The following is a 22,152-nucleotide window of genomic DNA, read 5'->3' on the forward strand; positions in this document are numbered from 1 at the left end:
TCAGTGTATTTAGCTGCTTTTTCCCTAAACACAATCAGTTGGCTGAGAGAAATGCCTGTAGTCATCCCGATTGGTCATTGTGAATGTTGAAGGACATTTGTTCCATAGACACATTACACTAGCGTTTCCTGCACTTAATCCAACACTGCTATGTTCTATTTAAATCCAGATTCCTTTTATAGTTTGCAGTGAAATTTGTTAAACCGTTGTTTAATGGGACAGAAGTACAAGTCACTCTTTACTAACACACTGTAGATAAGTTTATTGCTGTTGTTGCTATTACTCAGTAAACAAACAAGGACTCTAAACTCAGAACAGAAACAACACAGCTAGCAGTCTCACACACTCTTTAGGTTTTTGAAGTTTTTTGAAAACCTCAAAAATCATTCCTATCACTTCCACAAAGTTTCTCTGGACTTTGTTCCTCTTTTCAAAGGCTAAAAATTCTGGAGGTTAATACATTTAAAACAAAAGTTTTAAAAAGCTCCTGAATGACACACAAAAAAATGATTGAAGTTTTGTGTGTGATGGTTTAGCCTCTCACACCTTACCCCTTTCTCCCAGTATCACAACAGTATGACTCCCAAAGTATGACTCAGTAAACAAACAAGGACTCTAAACTCAGAACAGAAAGATACAGTTGGAAGATTAGTGATTGCTTTTATGATGCGTAGTAAACTACACCCTCTTCTTCTCTGTATTTATGTTGTTTGTTTGTGTGTGTGTGTGTGTGTGTGTGTGTGTGTGTGTGTGTGTGTGTGTGTGTGTGTGTGTGTGTGTGTGAATGCCTTAGAAGTCAAAGTATACATTAGCCATACTTACAAAAACATTTTTAATTTCATTTAGAACTGAGATTCTAAGTTGTAAGCAGAAATCTTATGCTCAACCAGGAGTATGTTTCCCCACTTTCATAATGCTGAGGCATCAAATCCATGATCCAACAGATGGTTTGTCACACGTGGGCGAGAAGGGCAAGCCACCCCTTACTTACACAACCTCACACACTATAGATTTTTAAAGCTCTTGTGTACAACAGTTTAGCTACAGATATAACTTCTACTTTTGATAAAGATCACTCCCTCTGCATATTTCTTAAGAAATGAAGCGTCTTTACTGGGATATTTATTGTCAAACTATGTGATTTTCCAAATGTGTGTGGAGTAAAATGTTGTGACCAAGAATCATTCAGGATTAACAACACAGTCTGTCTTATAGTTCCCATACTTTACCGCTACTTTTACAAACACATGCTTCTTCATATCGGTTTAATTGGTTTTTTATGAAACTGATTTTCAATAGTACAACCAACGTCTAACTTTTCCTTGCTCCCCAGTATAAATGCAAGGATTTCGCAGACTTTATTGAAACTGTCACAATTTAACACTCAATGCCATAAACAGAGTTGATCCATGTTTCTATGGACAGTGTTTCATACATCAACAGCTCTGAAAATCACTTTTAAAGTAATGTAGAACATGATCTCTCTCACTCTCAGCGTCTCTAAAAAAACCCAGCAAACTGGCAATCACCTCTAAACAAGGGGGTTAGTTTATAGGCTTTTTGTTTGTTTGTTTGTTTGTTTGTTTTGTTTTTTATCAGCCGCAACACCATGTAATGCATGGATGTTAGACTCTTTCACCAGACCATGTTGCTAGCCCAACCACCAGGCTCAGGGTCTCTGAACTCTAACCCTGGCTGCCAAATGTGCCTCTGACCCTCTTGTGCCTTTTCACCACCAGACTAAGTTTGTAGTCTCACCTACTAATATTATTTTATTACACGACAATATTCAGCTAGGTTACTACTTTGACTTTCTTACTTTGAGCACATTTCTGAGCCCATACATTATCAAACTTTTACTTGAGTATTTCTGACACTAGCAGCTATACTTCTACTTAAGTAAAAAAAAAAAAAAAAGCCTGCACTATTGGTATAAAGCTGTCTGTAATTCTTTAACAGTTCATGCAACAATTATAAATTAAACCTGCACCACAGCTAACTCTTTTTAATAACCAATAACAGGTGTATTTCTTGGATCTACTGATACAGCCAAAACACTCTGCTTGTATAATGCCATATTCTCTCCCTTGTCTCACAACAGGGTGATTCCCAAAGTACGACTCAATAAACAGAGACTCTAAAACCAGAACAGAAAGATAAAGTTGGAAGGTCAAAGATTAAGGTTTGTGTTTTTATAGCACAAAGTAAACTGTCCCCTTGTCTTCTAGGCCTTGGCGTGCGTACCTTAGAAGTCAGATTAGACATTAGTCATACTTCCAAAGACATTTTGAATTCCATTTATAATGGAGATGTCAAGCTGATATCAGACATCTTGTGCTCACCAGGAGCATGTATCCCCAACTTCAAAACCTTAAGGTGTCAAATTCACAAACCCAACATGGGATCATTCAACACAAACATTGAAACATATGCTGTTGGGTAAATATCATGGTATGCTAACTATATTTAAAAATAAACGGGTTGCACCAGCTGACCTCAAAACCTCAAAGATTAGTATCTATAAGTTGCTGCACATTCAGGGCACAGATGTTGCAACACAGATTGCTCATTGCCATTGATTAATTAAAATACACACACACACAGTTTGTTTTACATGTTAGTGAGCTTATTTTTTAAACATAAAATACATAAAACTAATGTTACAGACAGCTTAGAGCAAAGAGATATAGGTGTGTTTTGTGCAGATTATTTTCGATACCGATTGTTTAATGTTAATTTTCAACATTTTTAAACTTGTGCTAGCACGGTCTCTTTGCCTGATATTGACATGCTTCCAGTTTTCAAGCTTTTAGTGCCTTTTCATGCTTTATTACATGAAATGGATGGTGTTAGGGAGAAATATTTTCATGTATGGTTAAAATGTCCTTTTATACTTCTATATTTTTTGTATTGCAGGAATAAAGGAAAGTGGAATCAGCCATTCCACAACTTGTTGTTGCCAAAAGATGTATAAAGTTCAGGGCCTGTGTGTATATGAACAACACAGTTTCATACAGGAGAAACCTTCTTGGCCCTGGCTGTGATAACATAGTGTTCTCTGCAATAAGAAAGAGACTTTATTGTGTCGGTTAAAGCTGATATCAGCATGGCAATGAAACAGCCCTGATAACAACTGAGGTAAGGTGTTTTCTCACATGCTAAGATAGTTTACTCTCTTCTGCTTGCAGACTGTAGTTTTCTGGACAGAAGAGATCCATGTATGTGCTGATTTTTGATCATCCAATGCTTTAATAAATACACCAAAAGATGAAGCGTTTTGACTGCTGGCTCCTAAAAGTGGATAAATGATCATGCTAACAATGGTGATAGCAAGACAATATAAAAGACCCACCTTTAAAATATAAGAACAAAAAACATAAATGCATAATTTTGCCAGTTAACTTTTATTTAACCTTATTTATTATTTTTATTTTTTATTTAGCCAAAAAAGTGTCTAGATTAAGAATTCTCCACCATTTATGACTTGATTAGCTTATTATTACAGAATGTAGTCAAATTAACTTGTTTCCTCTGAAGTCCTCAGCCTCTCCTGTGAGACTGAGAAAGAAAGCAGCTTTACTTCTTGCTTTCTTTGACCAGTTGTTCCACTTCCTTCATGAAGCGCAGGCAGAGCTCATCCTGCCACGGCAGAGCAACACACTGAACCGCCACAGGTAGACCCTCACCACCAGTCACTGCCTGAACACAAAACACACTCCTGTCACTTAATGCTCAGCAGCTGAACGCACCACAGTCTCCTTCATCCACCTACTGTGACAAAAAAAAAAACTATAAATATTGAAGTAATAATATTATTTCTACTTCAACATGCACAGATGAGTAATAGGGAACATCAAACGAGTGCTTACACCTCTAATAAAGTCTCACATGTGTCAGCTCTTTTTATACAAATATAAAAATAGGGATATGTACTGATAAGTGATCAGAATTATAATATTTCTGGATATCTGAGTTAAAACTGAATCGACTGGAGTCAAAATCAATACGCAGCACTAATTTTATGGAGAAATACGAATGTAATGTAATGAGTTGTGTAACAAATTGGCTTCACCTGGGAATAATTAAGTAATGTACTGGATGGCCTGGCCTGACACAACGTGTTAGTAAATCTGGCTCTATGTTCTCACTCAGTCTTATCTCACTGGTACATGTTGCGTAGAGACCGTGCCAGCAGCTTAGAGGGACCATTGTTCCAACTCATACTTGGTAATCTGTATCTTTTTAAACACATCTTCGCTTAGTTTTCCAAATAAACTGACCAGTGGACAAAAGTTTCACTTCCAGACACACACGCAAAAGGCTCAGAGTTTCCACCTCTTAACCACAGTCTTCTTACTGCACCCTTCTTTACAAAAATCTACTTTATGCCTTTTTAATGTTAAAACCCAGTTTGTCCTGAGACAGCGTTAGTAAATCTGGCTCTGATCTCACTCAGTCTTATCTCACTGGTACATGTTGCCTACCTCTTTGAAGAGTTTGTCCCACATGTCCTGATAACAGCCCTTATAGTGCTTGAGTTCCTCCTCATCCTTTGTGGTCACTGTGGAAACAGTGACTACACCCGCAGGAAAGGTAAGGAGATTGTAGAGTGCCGTGTAGCTGGCAGCAACTGAAAGTGTAGAAAACAAAAATAAAGAAACATAAACACCATTCTTAGCCTTTAAAAATGTTGTTGAATGTTGATGTTTAAAGTGTTCACATTTTAAACATCTTTAAAGTCCTTAGATTACAGTGTTTTAAAAACAAAGTGATAGATACAAAAACTAAGTTGTCTGTCATACTGAGTGAATCATACCTGAGGTTTTGCCACAGTATAAGAAGTTGTAGGCTGGTCCAGTCACAGGACACAGCAGCACATCAATGTTGCAGCTCCTCCAATGTGCTATTGTCTCATGAATGTAGTCCTAAAGAAAACACAGGAAATCTCAATTTCATCTTTAGACTTTCATACGTGACCATGCATCATCAGCTGACAGTACCTCAACAGCAGCATGTTGCTTCCACAGCTCTGGAACAGATCTAAAAATGAAGCAGAACGTTTGGATATAATTCCTAGCACGTGGAAATGTAACAAAGTACCTGAGATTCAAGCACAAATGAACAATTTCAAGGATACTTTCTCACCCAACTCCACAAAGAGCATCAAAGGTGGCAGAAACACGAGGAAACTGCCAAAAGAAGAAGACAAACTGAGGTGTAAAATTTATTTTCAAACCAATCTCTAAATTAATATGTTTCGGTCACAGAATTAGAGGACTCACCACGGGTTTCAGCAAGAATGAAATGGTTTTCTTCAACCACTTGGGAAAGCCGTAAGGAAAAACCTGAGGCTCCAGAGAAGGGTCCACAGGTCCCCCTTCCCTAAAATGAAAGAGATCATTGGCACAGGAGAAAACAGTCTGTTCAGAGACACTGAACTGAGAATTACTGTAATGGGTTCAAAAAGAACCACAACCCCATGTTGTTCATAAAGACAATGGCAGCATGGTGATGTTTAGTGGTTAGAACTAAAAAGAAACAAAATCTCTAAATGTTAGATGATGAATCTATGAAGAATAATGAAGTTTGGAAAACAAATGGTAATAACTGACTTATTAAATGGAATAACTCACAGTTTTTGTAGCAGGGTGGTAGCTCCATCTGCTAAAACACCCTTTATAAATAGTTCAGGGATAGTTTGATCCATCTTCAGTGGACAGTAAGGGACGAGCTAAAGACACAAATATCAACACTGAGGACCCATGACTCATATCACATACGTGGCTTGACAGTGATCCTAGTGTGTGTGGTGACGTCTTACTGTGTGCCCTGCTTGCTCTAGCAGAGCTTTGACCTCTCTGACGCCTCGGGCCATGCTTGGAGATGGATGCGTGTAGCCATCGCTTTCATAATAACCAATCCTTAGAGGTCTGGAGCTTCTGTATATCTAAAAGTCAATCATTTTTACTTCCTCAGTCAATTAAACATAATCAGTTTGAATTGATTACAGCCTGTAAAGTTAATTCTGTATCTCAGGAGATTAATAACAGGTGAGGTAAGAGTAATATAAAGTGAAGCATTAGTAAAAACTATGTATCGGCTTAATTTGTAGCTTTTAAACAAAAGAATAATCATTAACAGATTATATGAACCTCACAGTACAGGACACACCTCCATGTTAAAAGGTAATGGTGGAACAGTGGGGTCCAAAGAAAACATGTGGTCACAAAGAAGTGCCTGCATGCACAGAGCCAGGCTGTCCACATCTCTTGCCATGGGTCCAGGAGATGACGGCACTAGTTTCATACGAAATATAAAGCAGTGACTCAAATATTTGAGACAGTTTGTGTCTGTGAAATATTGCTATACAGTGGTTATGTAACTACATTTACTTTATATGTAAAGTACATATGTTTCTTACCTGACTTTTGCCCTCGATAAATTGGACGAAGCCCCTGTAAACTAATCATTACCCAAAAGTGTTAATAAAGCTTAACTCAGCAATGTATAATAAATTTATAAAAACTGACTGAATGAGACCCACCTGAGCCGACCTGCAGTTGGTTTGAAACCACAGATTCCACAGAAGGATGCAGGAATACGGATACTGCCACCTATATCAGTGCCTATACCAAGCAGGGAGCCCCCTCCCCCGATGAGAGCCCCCTCCCCACCAGATGAACCTCCAGAGGTCTTCTGGGGGTTATGAGGGTTCACAGTCTGCCCGTAGATAGGATTCCTGCAGTCATAGCTGTCAACAGACAGTTAATGACTCGTTGCATATTATTTTCATTCATATTTTCATTATTTGCACATTTGGAATGGACAAAGGCAACTTAACACATGCACACAGTTTTAAATGTGCTGTAGATTTTTATGTGAGTAATTAATAAAAGATGTACTTTAAAAGAGCTTGAGGCAAGTTGGTTCTCACAAAGGGAATAGCTCCTTGTTTCTTCAGGACTTGAACAAGCACACTGTCCTTTTCAGCGGGCTGGTCCAGGTTAATGACCACACCACAAGAACAGTCATGATTCTAGTGTTGGAATAAAACAAAGATGATAATGTTACATCAAATACCTGAGCTATGATGCTCGCGAATACTGTACCATACTTATAAATACTGATGGGAAATACTTCAATACTCCCAACCCCCAAAGGGGCCATGGTTGCCCCGGGGCTCACGGGGTTGGGAAGCGTATCTGTAACCGGAAGGTCACTGGTTCGATCCCCCAGGGCAGCTGTGGCTACAACTGTAGCTTGCTTCCACCAGTGTGTGAATGTATAGTGGCATTGTAAAGTACTTTGGGTGCCTTGAAAAGCACTATATAAATCCAATCCATTATTAACTGTAACTGATATTTGCATTGCATAACCTTTGTAATACCTTAAATGCAATATTTTCTTTGATGCTAACTGGAACTCCGTACAAGAGACCATCCTTGTTGGAGCCAACAGTTGTCAGCTGGTCCAAACTCTCCAGCAAAACTTCAGTGCAGCAGTTCAGCTTTTTGTTTACAGCCAGAGTCTGTTGGAAAGGAAACATCATCATCTCCATCACCTTTGTAAAATATTAAACTCTTGTTGGAAACACAAACATTACTTGACACATCAGTCTGTGTTGCTTATATGAATATTATTATCCAGTGTGTCTAAACTTTAACTGTAATAAGACACAATTATGTGTAAAAAGAACTAAAAAGCAGTGAGTTATAAGCAGGGGCGGATCTATAAGGGTGGCATGGGGTGGCAAGTGCCACCCTAAAATGATCCCTTGTCACCCCAAGTGCCACCCCAGTTTTGCATATGACAGTGTTGTTTATTAAAATAAGATAGCATTAACAGTTTGAGCGTAGTTACAGTCAACAGTGAATATAAATGCTAAAACTGAATATATTGCATAGTGTTCCCCTCCTGCACCAGTAACAAATGGTTCAGCCCATAGCAGGATCGGTTTGTCTTGTTTTCAGTAGCAAGCGATGCTTATGATTGTGCCAGAGCACATTTTGAACAACACCATGGGAATTTCGGATTTTACACAGGTGGGTGGATGTTACACTCTGTAAATGGAAGGAAGGTGAGTGTTATTAACCCTCTGTGGTCCACGGACACGCTGCACCTCCAAATCACATGACTGATGTAAGCTGACATAGCAACAAGCTGCAGCCACGCTGAGTCTCTATTTCAGCCCACATTGAAAGTTCAGACTTCAAAGTTTTTTCATTTTAATTACAGGCCAGTAAATCCAGATTTATGATCATATATATAAGCCACGCTTTTTTCTAAATACTGTCATGACGTTTTTGTGTGTGTTTTAAGCGTTTTCTAAGGACAGCGCAAAAACACCTATCGGTGGAAAAATGTACCATGTCGACCAATTTTTAAAAAAGTCAACATGTGGGATTTGGTTGTTTAGGAAGAGGGAAAAGTTTGGGGAGCGACGGTAACGGCAGCGAGACAGAGCGAGAGAGAGTTTTTAGATGTGGGAGATTTGTGACGTTTAGTGTGGAGTGTATACTTACTGTGTTGTGTAGTCGTTTTGTTTTGTGTGTCAGTGAGGGCACTAATGAATGTCACAAAGGCACATTTGCCATTAAGTAGAAAACCAGCGGAGTGATACACCTCCTGTTGTCAGGCCTGCAGGTTTATCCCTGTGCTCTTCTGTCTTTTGGTGGACAAACTTTTTTTTTTGTACTGGCACACATCATTTGTGGGGCATCTTATTGCAACACCTGATTGTTCTCTCACTTTAGTTTTAGTAATACTTTTAAATGGTTGTAGAAAATGAAAAAAATAACAGCAGGTGTATTGGCTGCATTTTTAGATAAATAGTTGTATATGTTTACAAAATGTACAATTTATATTTGTTTTTCAAGTTATAAAAATTTACTCAATGTGTCTGTGTGGTTTTTTTTACAGTAAAAAACACTAGTAGGATTTTAAGTTCTTTGTGTGATTTCAGATCAGTAATAGTACTATTAATAGTAATAGTAGTACTAATTCAGTATGTCAGTGAAAAAACAACTAAACTCAGTTCAGCTGAAAAGAATGACACCAAACAAGGCAAGGGGAAAAAATTAAATGAAACAATTTGAGGGTGAAATACAAACGTAAACTCAAAAGGAGTCAAAAGTCGCCGGTTGTATTTCAGACCTCAGTGGGTTGATCCAACAAATCATGAAAAATTAGGTTTACATTTTTGTTCATGACAGTGCAGATTTCTGACATTTTGTGTAATTTAAGCTGTAACAATGTGACTGTTTTCTAACAAAAAACAGTGAAACTTAAGTTAGACTTGTGTTTGTAAACGAACCACCCCATGTTGTGTAGCTTTCTGGATTTTATACTTATTGGGCTACATATTTATTTATTATACAGGCTATACAGTACATAAGATCAAAACTCACATGTTTTATGTAACTAATGTGTGTAATTATGTGGGCTACAGACAATAATTAAGTTATAGACTATATTTATATGAAAAACGTGTATACTTACTGCATTTGAATCATTTTAACCATATGTAACCACCTGCATGTGTGTTTGGGGGGGAAAAAAGGCTTTGATTTTGCCACCCCATTTGATTTCTTTGCCACCCTCATGCCACCCTAAGAAAATTTCTCTAGATCCGCCCCTGGTTATAAGTAGGAGCAATGTCAAAAATAAATAACATTTGGATAAGCCTGACTAATGTAAATGATTACTTAGTGTTAAAATTAGCTTTGCTGTATTTTATCTATTATGAAAGGTTTGTGTCATGCTGGATATTGAACCTTTTCCATGTAAGAGTAAAACACATCCTCGGGGCGCAGGAAACCTTCGTTCAGCTGCTGTGTCAGCTCAGACAGGGAGAGCGTCAGGATCAAAGCAGAGTCAGTTGTCGGATGCTAGGAGACACAGACCCACACAGAATCATTATGTTATTATTATTTCTTTTAAAGGCTGCAACAAAGAGACGCAACCACATCCATGTACAGATTCAGGATTCTTCCTTCCACTTTTTTTTTTTTACAAACTTTCTCAAACACAGCAATGAGTTCACTGCACTTAAACGGTTTGCACAGTCCTAACTTTCATTTCCATGCTCAAGCATGGAGACTGGAGATGGCGATACCACTTTTTTTATATCCGATACCGATACCGAATCCGATATAGTGTGTTTTTTAATCAATAAAACGTTTTTTTAATATCTTGCTGCATTTTGTATAAGTTTATACTCAAGTTTAAATAAATAACAACACTAAAGCTATTCTGTTATACCTGTATATAAAAATACACTGCGCCCAAAATATTTCATAGTTCAGCAAAACTGATCAATCTAATAAACTTAAACCTGCTCCATCCTCCCTATTCTGGTATTTTAAAGAGTACTTAGCAGAAATATTAAGCAACCTAACTAATAGGCTTGCAAACTCCCAGCAAAAAAAAAAAAAAAAATAGGGAACCACCCCCCACCCTCCACCTCATGATGCTTAATGGATGTAATCAAATTTAATTTGATGGAGGGGGAAAATGCACAAAAATAATTTTTTTTTCAAGAATAATTAAATAGATTAAATTAAATAGATTCAACATCTTTCTTCAACAGAATTGCAGACTGCACAGATGGTATCTTCCCAAAGGAAAAAGTACTATAGCTTACTAGGGTATATTAGACTCAACAGTTACTATATACAGTAATGGACTTCTATATATTTTACATCAGATTAAAACTTTGGGTGTAAGAGTCAGATAATTATTTATTAAAAGCTCGACATTTTAAATGAGAATAAGAAAGAAAAGTATGTCTTTGTGCCCCCTTTTCCCTGTTCATGCCCTATCGGCCCCCCTGGCTAAATTTTGCTAGATCCGCCCCTGACAGCGTCAGCTACGTAGAAAACGATCCTGGTGTAGAAAGTAATATTAAATAAATTCTAACAACAGCTTATCAAGCTTAAACGTGCTGCTGTTGTTCAGCCGCTGGTTTCCTGGTTACAGACTTGCTACAGAAAAGCCGATCAGCTGATCATTAAGCAGTTTCACCATCGAAGTAGCAGCAGGAGAGAGAGAGAGAGAGAGAGGCAGTCCCTCCATATATCTGTTGTTAAGCTTAACGTGGGAACGCTTTACAGACATTCAGAGATGAACTTACACACTTGCCAATATCTGATCCAGTAATTTGGGTCAGTATCGGACTGATACCGATACGTAATATCGGATCGGTCCATCTCTAATGGAGAGTGCCAGTAATTGCAAAGTGCCAGTATTTTGGTATTTAATGACTACACCTCTGCCAGGTTAAACTAAAAGCAGATCATTAGCTGAGATTTCTCAAAAAAGACAAAGTAGAAAACCCCCCAAACCTCTGAACTCTCACCGACTGTTTGTACCGGAGCACCGCCTGCTCTGCCCGCTGCAAGCTTTCGTCTCTCCTCTTTCTGGCTGTCTTGATCTTTTCCTCTGCCTGTCGGAGGCTGTTGGACTTTTTCACCCGCACAAGCAGGTATCCCACAATGCAGGCGACACCAGTGAGTAGAGCCGCTGTCCAGTTGTCCATCTTCACTCTCTTAATAAACAGTTCACTGTTCTGCATGGCTTTCGTCTTTGCCCTGTGGCTGCAAAATGCAAAAATCCAAGTGGACCTAAAGTCAGATGTTTAAACACATGACAGGCTTGTCTTGTTTTAGGCGTGGTCGTGTTGTGCATGTGTAATGTTACATCCTGTGAGGCTGTGGGAGTGTGTGGGCGTGGTGTTGTCCTCTCCCTCTCCTCCTCCTTCTTTATTGCCCCTCCCCTGTCTCTCTCTGCCCCTGCCCTCTCCTATTAGGGCACACCTGCTGCTCATCTGCCCTCGTTGACCACCAATTACCCTCAGAGGAGATATAAGCTGGAGATGAGCAGTGTGGAGGTAGGAGAGGCTTCTGGTGGATTTGATCTGTGCTGGTCAGTGTGTGACTGGGCTAGGTGTGGAAAAGGCCTGCTGTGTGTGGAAAAGGCCTGCTGTGTGTGGAAAAGGCCTGCTGTGTGTGGAAAAGGCCTGCTGTGTGTGGAAAAGGCCTGCTGTGTGTGGAAAAGGCCTGCTGTGTGTGGAAAAGGCCTGCTGTGTGTGACCAGCCCCACTGTGCGTGGCTCTTTGTGAGTAGTTTTAACTGAGCGGTGGTTCTCCTTAAGTGACGGCGGCCTCCATTATTTTGTTTGGCCTGTCTGGTTATTGTTAATAGCAGCGTTGCTGTCTTTTTCTGTTGAAGCCTTATAGTTGTTTTCTTTGTTGAGTGGTCACCAGCTCTTTGGGTTGACCTGTCTGATTTATCCTTAAAGCAGCGGTGCTGTCTCTTTTTGTTGTTACTATTTATGATTATTGAGGCAATTGATTATAATAAAGATATTTTGTGTTAACTACCTCTACCTGGTGTTCTTTTCATTTCAACCCGGATCCAACTGTTACTGCCCTCCATCCTCATCGCCTAGATTTTATGCGGGGACGTAACAAAGTGGGGGCTCGTCCGGGATCGGAATGAAAGGAATTGAGTTGTTTACGAGTGTGAATAGATGTTTGTGTGTTGTGTGAGGGTCATTTGACTAGCTGCTGCTCTCCCCGGCTAGCACAGGGGAGTGTCTAGCTGAGCATTTGCTCTTCCTTCGGACATTCGTTTTTTGTTTTGCCTTTGTTATTTTCGGAGCAAACCCGGGTGGGGATTAATTCTCTGTTGGGGGTAGGCTTTTCGGTGCCTTTGGCACTTGATGATTTGCCTTTAAAGTGGCCTCGAGCCTGGTACGCTCCAGAAGCTAGGTCAGGCTAAATTTGGAGTAGGCAGGACTGGGGGGAGTGTGGGCAGAGTTTTAGTTAATGGTTGACTTGACACAACACATTTTATTTTGCCTGTTTCTGTTTTTGGTTCAACCCGGATCCAACTGTTACTGCCCCCCATCCTCATCGCCTAGATTTTATGCGGGGACGTAACAGTAATGATAAGAGCAAATACTTGTTTGCCTAGTATCATGTTTTATGTTGTTAATGTTTCTAGACTGTTGGGGGAGCTAGAGAGCCAGAGGGAGTTACCTCGGAGTAGACTGTGATGGCGAAGCTTTGTTTACATGTGAACCACAGTTCGATAAAATACCTTCTCTTCAAGTAATGGTGTCATTCTTAAGAACCCACAACAACATAAAGAAAAAAGAAACTACCGTAGCTTCCCTAATCTACATGCACAGCAATATGGCCATTCATTTCAATAATAACCCACATTCTAAGATGTAAACTTTATTGTCATCTCCGCTACAGTCCAGTATATAGAGAGAGGAGACGACGAAGCTCCAGTTACATCAGTGCAAGTAAACAAACAATAAATATAAGAAGAGTAAGAAAATAAATATACACTTTAGGACCAGGGGTAAAGGGATCAATAACAATTTAAAATTTATGTTTTATATTTTAATGATTTAAAGTCTCACACACAACCTGTGGAACAGGGAGGGAGACCTGCTGCTTCCAAATAGAGCACATTTTATTCATAATGTTGTAAATTCAAGCCCATTATGTATTCATGATTTGAATCCTGGGTTCAAAGCCAGAGGGAGTGTTCGCCCAGGTCGCCTAACAGGCTAGGACCACCACTGACTGTCAACAACGACGCAACACAAGAAGAAAATCACTACAGCCCACCCAGTGCTGTACAAAAGAAAGTGCGAAAATGACCCACCACCTGAGGTCCCAGGCCACTGGCACGTCCGTTCACCGAAATAAAACACAGAAATACGTTAAAAGAATAAAAGGACACTGAGCATCCGGCTCGCTACAGATCATAAAAAACTAAAACCAACTTTAATAACTTTAATAAAAGAAATCACACACGCGTGCACACGCACACACACACACACACGCACACACACCATACTGGAAGGCTTATGCCCCACGAGTCAACTACAACTCGTGCTGGTAGTAATTGTCCAGGCCTCGATCACAAGCCGGTCTGGCTCCCCACAGGCTGAGATCGGCAACTGAGGCAGTTTACGGTTCAGCCCGATCATAGAGGCGTGGGTACAAGCAACAATCCAGAATAAAATAAAATAAAACCAGGCGAACCAGAAAAAAGTAAGCCTACAGTTTCACGATGAGAAAAGACAAGACAAGACAGCAGGCTCCACCGAGGAGGAGCCCTCACAACAGCAGCTGGGAAGGCGTTTCACTCTTCCGATTAAGATCGGGCAATTTGCCACGGAGATGTGAAGGCAGCAATCAGGGGCGATTTTAGCCCAGTTTTGGAGGTGCTTCAGCAGCCCCAAAGATGTCTTACTTTTTTTGAAAATATTTGCTGTTTGTGGGACACACTACTAAAAGTATAAAAAGCATACACTCTAAAAAGTAATTCATCAGGCCTTTTACCACCACTTGATTAAATCCATGTGTCATGGAACGGACATATTATAGTTGTTTAAGAAGTGTTACTACCACCTAGTGGTAACTAAGCAGAATGTCTTTTTTGTAGAGGAAGTGGTCTACAGGAAGTAGTGTGCTCTTTAGCTGCTGCAGTGACAGCATGTAATCCGATGGCAATCTCTGCAATCCTGGTGTTAAAGTCCACAATATCGGCTTCATCCGTAAGTTCCTATACATTTAATGTGTATTAGTAAGTTTTGACATTGTTTTGAGTTAAATCATATGGAGGCAGGTAGATGCTTGTATGTTTTCAGCAGATGCTCCATCTGTGGTTGTGTGTTTTTCACTAGAGCAATGTTATTCTCCCAGTGTAATGGAACATGTCTTCATTGTGTATTTTGTATTCTTTTTCTTTGTACAGTTTTACAAAAAAGAGAGAGAGAGAGAGAGAGAATTTATTTTCATCATTAAATCCTGCCAAACACAACAAGCGGCCTGTTTCTTGGAGGATGAAGTGCTGGGAATAAAGATTGTTAAGCTAGCTGTATAGCTGAAATTACGTTGCCTGCAACAAACTTTAGTGAGGACAGCATACCATGGCTGCAACATAAAAATTCTAATTTATTGATTAAGATAGACCTTCTAAGTTGCAAACTTTATTTTTTTGGGTTGTGTTGAACTAATAATGTTGGTAATTACATTAAATTAATTTTATATGTAATTTGAAATTAAATCCCAATGTTAGTTGGTTCAAAATAAAATTCAAGTTGTAATTACTTAAAGAAATTGAATAGATAACTTTTTTCCCCCACTGTAACTTCTGATTTCAAATTCCCTCCCCTACCGACTTAATTAGCCCGGGCAAATTCACACATGTTGCGTTGCATGGTGCAAGCTTTTGTAAAAGACATTTCAAGGTAAGTAACATTTCATTTACAAATAACAGTTCTACCAAAGCAAAGCATTTGTGCTAGTCACCTGTAGTCGATTTGTGTATGATGCTCATACAGATAAGAAAATACTTTGCATTACCACATGTAGCTAATGCTACATGTGGTAATGCGGTGTGGTATGTGGTATGCTAATGCATCTTAAAGTAAGTATTGTTCTTGATCCTAAGAGCTGTAGCTATCTTTGTTTTTTTTGTTTGTTTTTTTAAAAATCAGACTGTGTGAAATATTGTTAATGTCATTCCAATAGCATTATTCTAGTATAGGCTATGTGAATCTACTTAACATTAAGACTTTATGTAAGCAGTTAGTATAGTGTGATAATCTAGAGTCATTAGTGCTTTGTTAAGTTGGGACACATTTTTTACAAAATGGGCTGGGAGTGAACAATGTGTAAATTCGAAACCTCTGCAAAAACAGGGTTGCTAAAACGTTAGAGATTACACCACGGTCATGGTGGGGAAGTCTCCCTTGTCTTCACCAAGATTGTTTTTGTTCCCTCAAAACTTGGGGTAGCCTTAGATCACATCTATCCTCTTTAAATAATGTATTAGAGCATTCATCAATGCAATATAGCTAATAGTGTGCAAGGTTTAATTCTTCTGTTTGTGTGGTCTACAGATAAAGGAGGAGTTCAGGAGAATAACCACTGTAAGTGTAACCCATGACTGTATCCCAATTCAGGGTCTGCAGCCTTAAAGGCCACATTTTAAGGCCGATTACGCCACCGCGACGCGACGAGGGCTGTCCCAATTCGAAGGCTGCTCGAAATGCGGCCCTCAAATGAGTCCTTAATTTCCCTGAATTTTAAGGACATGGCGGTGTAGACTTCGTGGCCCAACATATCCCAGAATGCATAGCGCGGCGGTGGGTGTGGATAATTTTGCCGGAAAAAAAAACGGCGGCTGAGGGGCGCCCAAAGAGTAAACTTTAAGTAAGTACTGAATATTATGTCACTTATTTATGTGCAAATGTTTAATAACGAAGAACATTAAAACATTACTGTTGGCCACATGTCGGCAAAGTTATGTGACATTAGTGACGTTTGTACTAACTTGGTTTTAAAGCCTTTACTTTAAAATATACGCCGTCCCATAGCTGACCTTAATCTTACAGAGAATGATCAAAGCTCATGTAGAAACAAACAAACAAATGAACAAAAGATTTTCTCCTTCATTTCTGTCAAACAAAGCTGTATGAAACGTTTCCAGCCGTTAGTATCATGGTTGCTAGGCAACCTGGGCAGCGCGACGGAGGCTAGACCGTCCCATTTTACAAGCCTTGCACTTCCGGCCTTAGCGTTCTTTGAGTACGCGGCCCTTGTGGACCGTTAAGGCTGCGTACTTTAAGGCAGCAGACTCTTGCTGTGTCCCAATTTAGGGTCTGCACGCTTGAAGTACGCGCACTACGCGTACTACGTACGGCGCGTACTATAAGTACGAGAAGTGCGGAAATGAGAGGCTTGTGAAATGGGACGGTCTAGCCCTTCGTTGCGCTGTTCAGGTTGCCTAGCAACCATGATACTAACCGCGAGAAACGTTACATACAGCTTTGTTTGACAGAAATGAAGGAGAAAAATGTTTTGTCATGACATCACTTTGATTAGTTGAGTATCTGAGGCTGAGGCCACGGGAATAATAAATATATATGTATAGGCTTTAAAGCCAAGTTAACGCTGTAAGTACAAACATCACTAATGTCACACAACTTTGCCAACATGTGGCCAACAGCAATGTTTTAATGTTCTTCGTTATTAAACATTCGCACATAATTAAGTGACGTCATGTTCAGTACTTACTTTTGACAGTTCACTCTTGGCCGCTCCCTTCTGCCGTATTTTGCTGCAAAATTATCCACACCCACCGCCGCGCTATGAATTGTGGGATATATGGGACCACGAAGCGTGCACCGTGTCACTACCCGATCCGTACCGGAAACCCGATCGGTACCCCGCATGCGCAAATCTTACGTCACTTCCTCTCTTTGCCAACATTGCGACACTCAATATATTTGAATGATACGGTTAGCGCCCAGTTAGCTCCTAGCATTTCTCAACAGCTCTGCCTCCTTTTCGACTACCGGGACATTTAAACAATGGATAATCCGTATACAAACAAATTCATGCTTTTCTCCTCAACAGAGAGCGTTCCCCGATTGACCAACAGCGCCGTAAAATAAGAAGAATGGCGCCTAATTACAGACTTAATAATATTGACTTAGCAATGTGTCACGTGAAGATTCAGCAGCCAGATTAAGTGTTTACTGACAATTGACAGTGATAGCGGACATCATCACTATTCCAGTCAATCCTCTCCACACAGACAAGCATAAACACACTCGACTATCACTAAATCAAATTTAACACACGTTTGTAATGACGCCAATTCAGTTTACAACAGGATTCATTCGCTCGGTCAGCAGGTGGCAGTATCCTCGTACACTGGGGAGTAAACTGCCATTAAACGAACAGAAGAAGAAGAAAACATCTGCACATGCGCGGTACGGATTGGGTAGACCCGATTTGTACGGTCCGACTTTGCACATGCGCAGTAAGGATCGGGGAGTCCCAATCCGTAACTATCTTTTTATTTTTCGTTTTTGTCTACATTGTACTGAAATGCTTCATTATTGCAAACATTTTAAGATATACTTATTATTCTTAACATTTTAACAGATACTCTGACCCATAACTATCGTAAAACGCTACGACCGGAAGTAGACACCTTTCGCGCATGCGGGGTACCGATCGGGTTTCCGGTACGGATCGGGTAGTGACACACCGGACCACGCTTGATATTTGGGGAAATCGACGGCGCATTTGGAGTATGCATTTGAAGTACATTTCGAATTGGGACAGCCGTCGTCGCGTGGCGGTGACGTAATCGCACTTGAAATGCGTACTTCAAGCGTGCAGACTCTGAATTGGGAAACAGCATCTGAATTGGGATACAGCCCATATCAACTACTTCCTGTCACATGACCCACGTCAGCTGATTTGAGGTCCCTCTCCTGATTGGCTCCTTCCACGTCGCGGCAACTCTGAAAACCGGCTGTGGGGGGATACTTCCGGGTTCGACTCCTGCTGTGGCTGTAACCTTAAGAACGGCGTTGGAAAACAAAGCGTTTTCTTCCCTCAATTCATCTATAAACTCATTTCACCTCAGCGGTAAGTGTCCTTAATATCTACCAAAAACAACCTTTTGGTTGTCAGTAAGCAGTCGATCGTTTTTGCGATTAAAAAAAATGACTTTGTTCGGCGGCGTTCCCACCGCGAGCAGAACTCAGGTTCAAAAACCGCTGTTTTTGAACCGCACTTTAATGGGCTTACTTTGAAACAAAGTGCGATTGAATGATTATTGGTATGTGTTGCCTTGAATTCGGCTATGCTGTCTGTTAGACAGTTGTTTTTCTTTATTGTTGTTTTTGTATTTGTTTGTAGCGAACGCTACTGGAATATATAGATTAAGCTACGTAGCCAAGATAATTAATAATTTAACTGTTGAACATTTGTGACTGATGATGATGATGATGATGATTCATGATTTGCATTGTTACATAGACTTGCAGAAAAATGTATTTGTTTAATTTGTTTACCGGTAAACTGAATCGAACCTGATGTGCTAATGGACATTTTTCTGACCTACAGGTCAGGCTTTTTTTTTTTTCCCCTTTGATTGATCTTCTTCATATTGAAGTGGCGAGCCGGTAGGACCATTCTTTGTTGTTTTCCCCCACTTTGCCGTCTTTGGATTACGTATGTGCAGATGTTTTCTTCTTCTTCTGTTCGTTTAATGGCAGTTTACTCCCCAGTGTACGAGGATACTGCCACTTGCTGACTGAGCGAATGAACCCTATTGTAAACTGAATTGGCGTCATTACAAACGTGTGTTAAATTTGATTTAGTGATAGTCGAGTGTGTTTATGCTTGTCTGTGTGGAGAAGATTGTTGGAATAGTGATGATGATGTCCGCTAACACTGTCAGTTGTCAGTATAAACACTTCATCTGGCTGATGAATCTTCACGTGACATATTGCAAAGTCTGTATTATTAAGTCTGTAATTAGGCACCATTCTTCTTATTTTACGGCGCTGTTGTTCAATCGGGGAACGCTCTCTGTTAAGGAGAAAAGCGTGAATTTGTTTGTATACGGATTATCCACTGTTTAAATGTCCCGGTAGTCGAAAAGGAGGCAGAGCTGTTGAGAAATGCTAGGAGCTAACTGGGCGCTAACCGCATCATTCAAATATATTGAATGTCGCAATGTTGGCAAAGAGAGGAAGTGACGTAAGATTTGCGCATGCGGGGTACCGATTGGGTTTCCGGTACGGATCGGGTAGTGACGTTGCTGCCAGAGCGATGGTGGCTGAGACGGAGCAGAGCAGAGGTGGAAGTGCCTGGCTTAAAACAGGACATATTAGCTGCATTTAACTTTCAGTTACTCTTTATATAGTTAGGTAGGAGTCAGACCATGTTTCTTTTAACTGAAAAACATTACACCAGGTAACCTGCTGTGTTGAAAATGTGTTTTCCGACGATGTTTGCTCTGTAGTAAAATTAGCGATATTTGACTGCCCTGTTGCTCTCATTGAAATGTATACAGCCTTTTTAAAATCTAAAACTTAATATTGTCCGTAGCCTGCTGTTGTTACCACTGTCCTGTTTGAAATGTAATGAGAGAAACTGGTTATTTTGTCATATGTGCATGTGCCGATATTGAACCCAAGGTACTAACTAGCTAACTGACTGGATGCCCATTTACCTTATAACTCCGTGTGTGTGTGTGTGTGTGTGTGTGTGTGTGTGTGTGTGTGTGTGTGTGTGTGTGTGTGTGTGTGTGTGTGTGTGTGTGTGTGTGTGTGTGTGTGTGTAGATTGTCAGTCCAAAGAGGGAGAGAGGAAAGAGGGGAACATGAGGACAAAGTACAAGATCAGGAAGTACCAGGTAAGAAAACAGACAGGGAGTACTAACAGGCAAAACAGGAACTGTTAAACTGGCAAAGAAAAAGAAAGACAAACAACCAAATTTACTCATACAATCTGGACGTTGTGTTCTCCCTATATTAAAGCTGCTATACAGAATCTGCAAAACAAACTGGGTTGTCAGCCCTGGCACTGCATTACCATATTGAGCTTCAGTCATAGGTTAAAAGAAAAGAAAAAAATCTGCAGAGCCATAGTAGTATCTGCAGTAAAGATCTTTTCATACATTGTATACATTGTACCAAAGGCCAAGGTGTCTCCATTTTCTAATAATATTTTGTATATTTCAAGGACTCTTCTATTTTTGGAGTGTATTTTTTATGTATCTGTGTTGTATTATACATACGTGAATCATTTCCCCCCAGTAATTAAGGTTAGGATATGCATTTTTTTTTTTTTTTTTTTACAATTCCAATCCATTCTTCTTTGTTAGCATTTAAATAACCTTGATCAGATTTGATGGTTTTGTTACAGACTTTTCAAAAAAGTGTTTTGCTATTCTTTCAAAAATGTGGGGATTAAATTGTGTTAAAATGTACAAAACAGTGATGTCATGTTTTGTGATGAGGACCCAGGCACAGAGAGACTTGATGAATTTAAACTTATGATTTAATAAAGAAATTTGCAGACTTGCACAGAGAGGGTAAAATTATGATGACTGATAATGGAGATGAAGACAACAGACGATGAGGACAGGGAGGAAGAGGGGTTTAAATGCACCAAGGAGACAGTCAGAGAGAACTCGGGACAACTGGAAACATTTAGGGATGCAGGGACTGACAGAGACGGGGAAGAAGTCTCATCGTGATGAGTAAAGTTTACCTTGCCTGGAGGGGCAGCTCTCTGGGTGCTCAGCACCCCCAAAGCTCTGATCCTAGAATCGCCCCTGGCAGCAATCAAACCCTAAAACAACAGATAAATATAACCTTAGCCTCCGCTAATTGTGAATGCTAATAAAAGTAGTTTTAACGGCTTACCCCAGGACCGGAGGCGCTGGTGGAGATAACTCGAGCACCTCTCTCCGCAACGCCGGAATAAAACAGAAACTGCCGCGCTGTAGCTTTCATATGATCTACTCGCTTGCTGATCAATCCGTTGTGGTGTGCCAGCATTGACTGCTGCTTTTTGCCAAACGGATGAGAGGAATAAACCATATAACTTTATATGGACTGGCGCCACCCTGCAATCAATATGCAGGTCGGTTACTAATTAACCTAGTGGCGCAGCCGAGAGCGAGCACAGTAGAGCGAGCGAGGGAGAGAGAGAGAGAAAAAGAAAAGCGAGTAGCCCATCCGGCTACACTTACATACAAATTAAATGCAACTAAATCCCATTAAATTTGTATCACTGTTGACTTAAAAGATTTCTAGTCCAACAACACAATAAACAATATAAAAAGTGTATGTAAATATGAAGACAAAATAATGAAAAACAGTTCTTGTAAAGCGTTAAATCAGCGTAACGATTATTTTTAAATGCAAAAAATTGATCAGCCAACATACTGGAAACTGTTCTCCTGAACAACAAACAGCCACTACTGTAGCTGGTGTTATTTAATGTTTTAAAGGTTTTCAAATCAACATTTCATATTTTTTATTTTATATATGTATCTGTTACAACATTTAAAACTTTAATAATTTCACAATGAACCAAAGCCTCGGATGCAATCCTTTTGAAACTACGTTTAAGCGTCCCATAACTTTGTATTGCAATTTACATTAATGATATTGGCTGTTGTAAAGGTCCAGTTTTGTTTATTGATCTAAGCCTGAGCTGCTATGCGTGGTTTCCAGTAGAGGGCGCTGTCGCTTAGTTAGCGGCAAGCCGCACTTCCAGCTTGTATTTGATTGCTTAGTTGATATTTTA

General features: G+C 39.9%; 1 protein-coding gene across 3 annotated transcripts; it reads right to left on the minus strand.

The window, feature by feature from the left end:
• Positions 1–3,385: 3,385 nt before the first annotated feature.
• On the minus strand, positions 3,386–21,471 carry LOC118453542 (vitamin D3 hydroxylase-associated protein-like). 3 transcript variants are annotated; one of them, XM_087836436.1, is made up of 16 exons: positions 21,264–21,471; positions 21,109–21,189; positions 9,774–9,887; positions 7,388–7,528; positions 6,903–7,036; positions 6,545–6,751; positions 6,422–6,462; positions 6,172–6,296; positions 5,822–5,947; positions 5,634–5,731; positions 5,283–5,382; positions 5,146–5,189; positions 5,001–5,040; positions 4,817–4,925; positions 4,485–4,630; positions 3,386–3,699 (listed from the first exon to the last, which is right to left on the minus strand). In XM_087836436.1, exons 1-16 carry the CDS (start codon positions 21,438–21,440, stop codon positions 3,577–3,579), a joined length of 1,806 nt encoding a protein of 601 aa, XP_087692562.1. In that variant the 5' UTR covers positions 21,441–21,471; the 3' UTR covers positions 3,386–3,576. The 3 variants fall into 3 exon arrangements, with proteins under 3 accessions (XP_087692562.1, XP_087692561.1, XP_087692560.1); XM_087836435.1 differs by lacking the exon at positions 21,109–21,189 and adding an exon at positions 11,357–11,594 and having other exon boundaries at positions 21,264–21,405; XM_087836434.1 differs by lacking the exon at positions 21,264–21,471 and adding an exon at positions 11,357–11,594.
• Positions 21,472–22,152: the final 681 nt, after the last annotated feature.

The sequence above is a fragment of the Neolamprologus brichardi genome, chromosome 23, assembly GCF_056152115.1.
Source record: "Neolamprologus brichardi isolate AB-2024 chromosome 23, ASM5615211v1, whole genome shotgun sequence".
Taxonomy (NCBI): Eukaryota; Metazoa; Chordata; class Actinopteri; order Cichliformes; family Cichlidae; genus Neolamprologus; species Neolamprologus brichardi.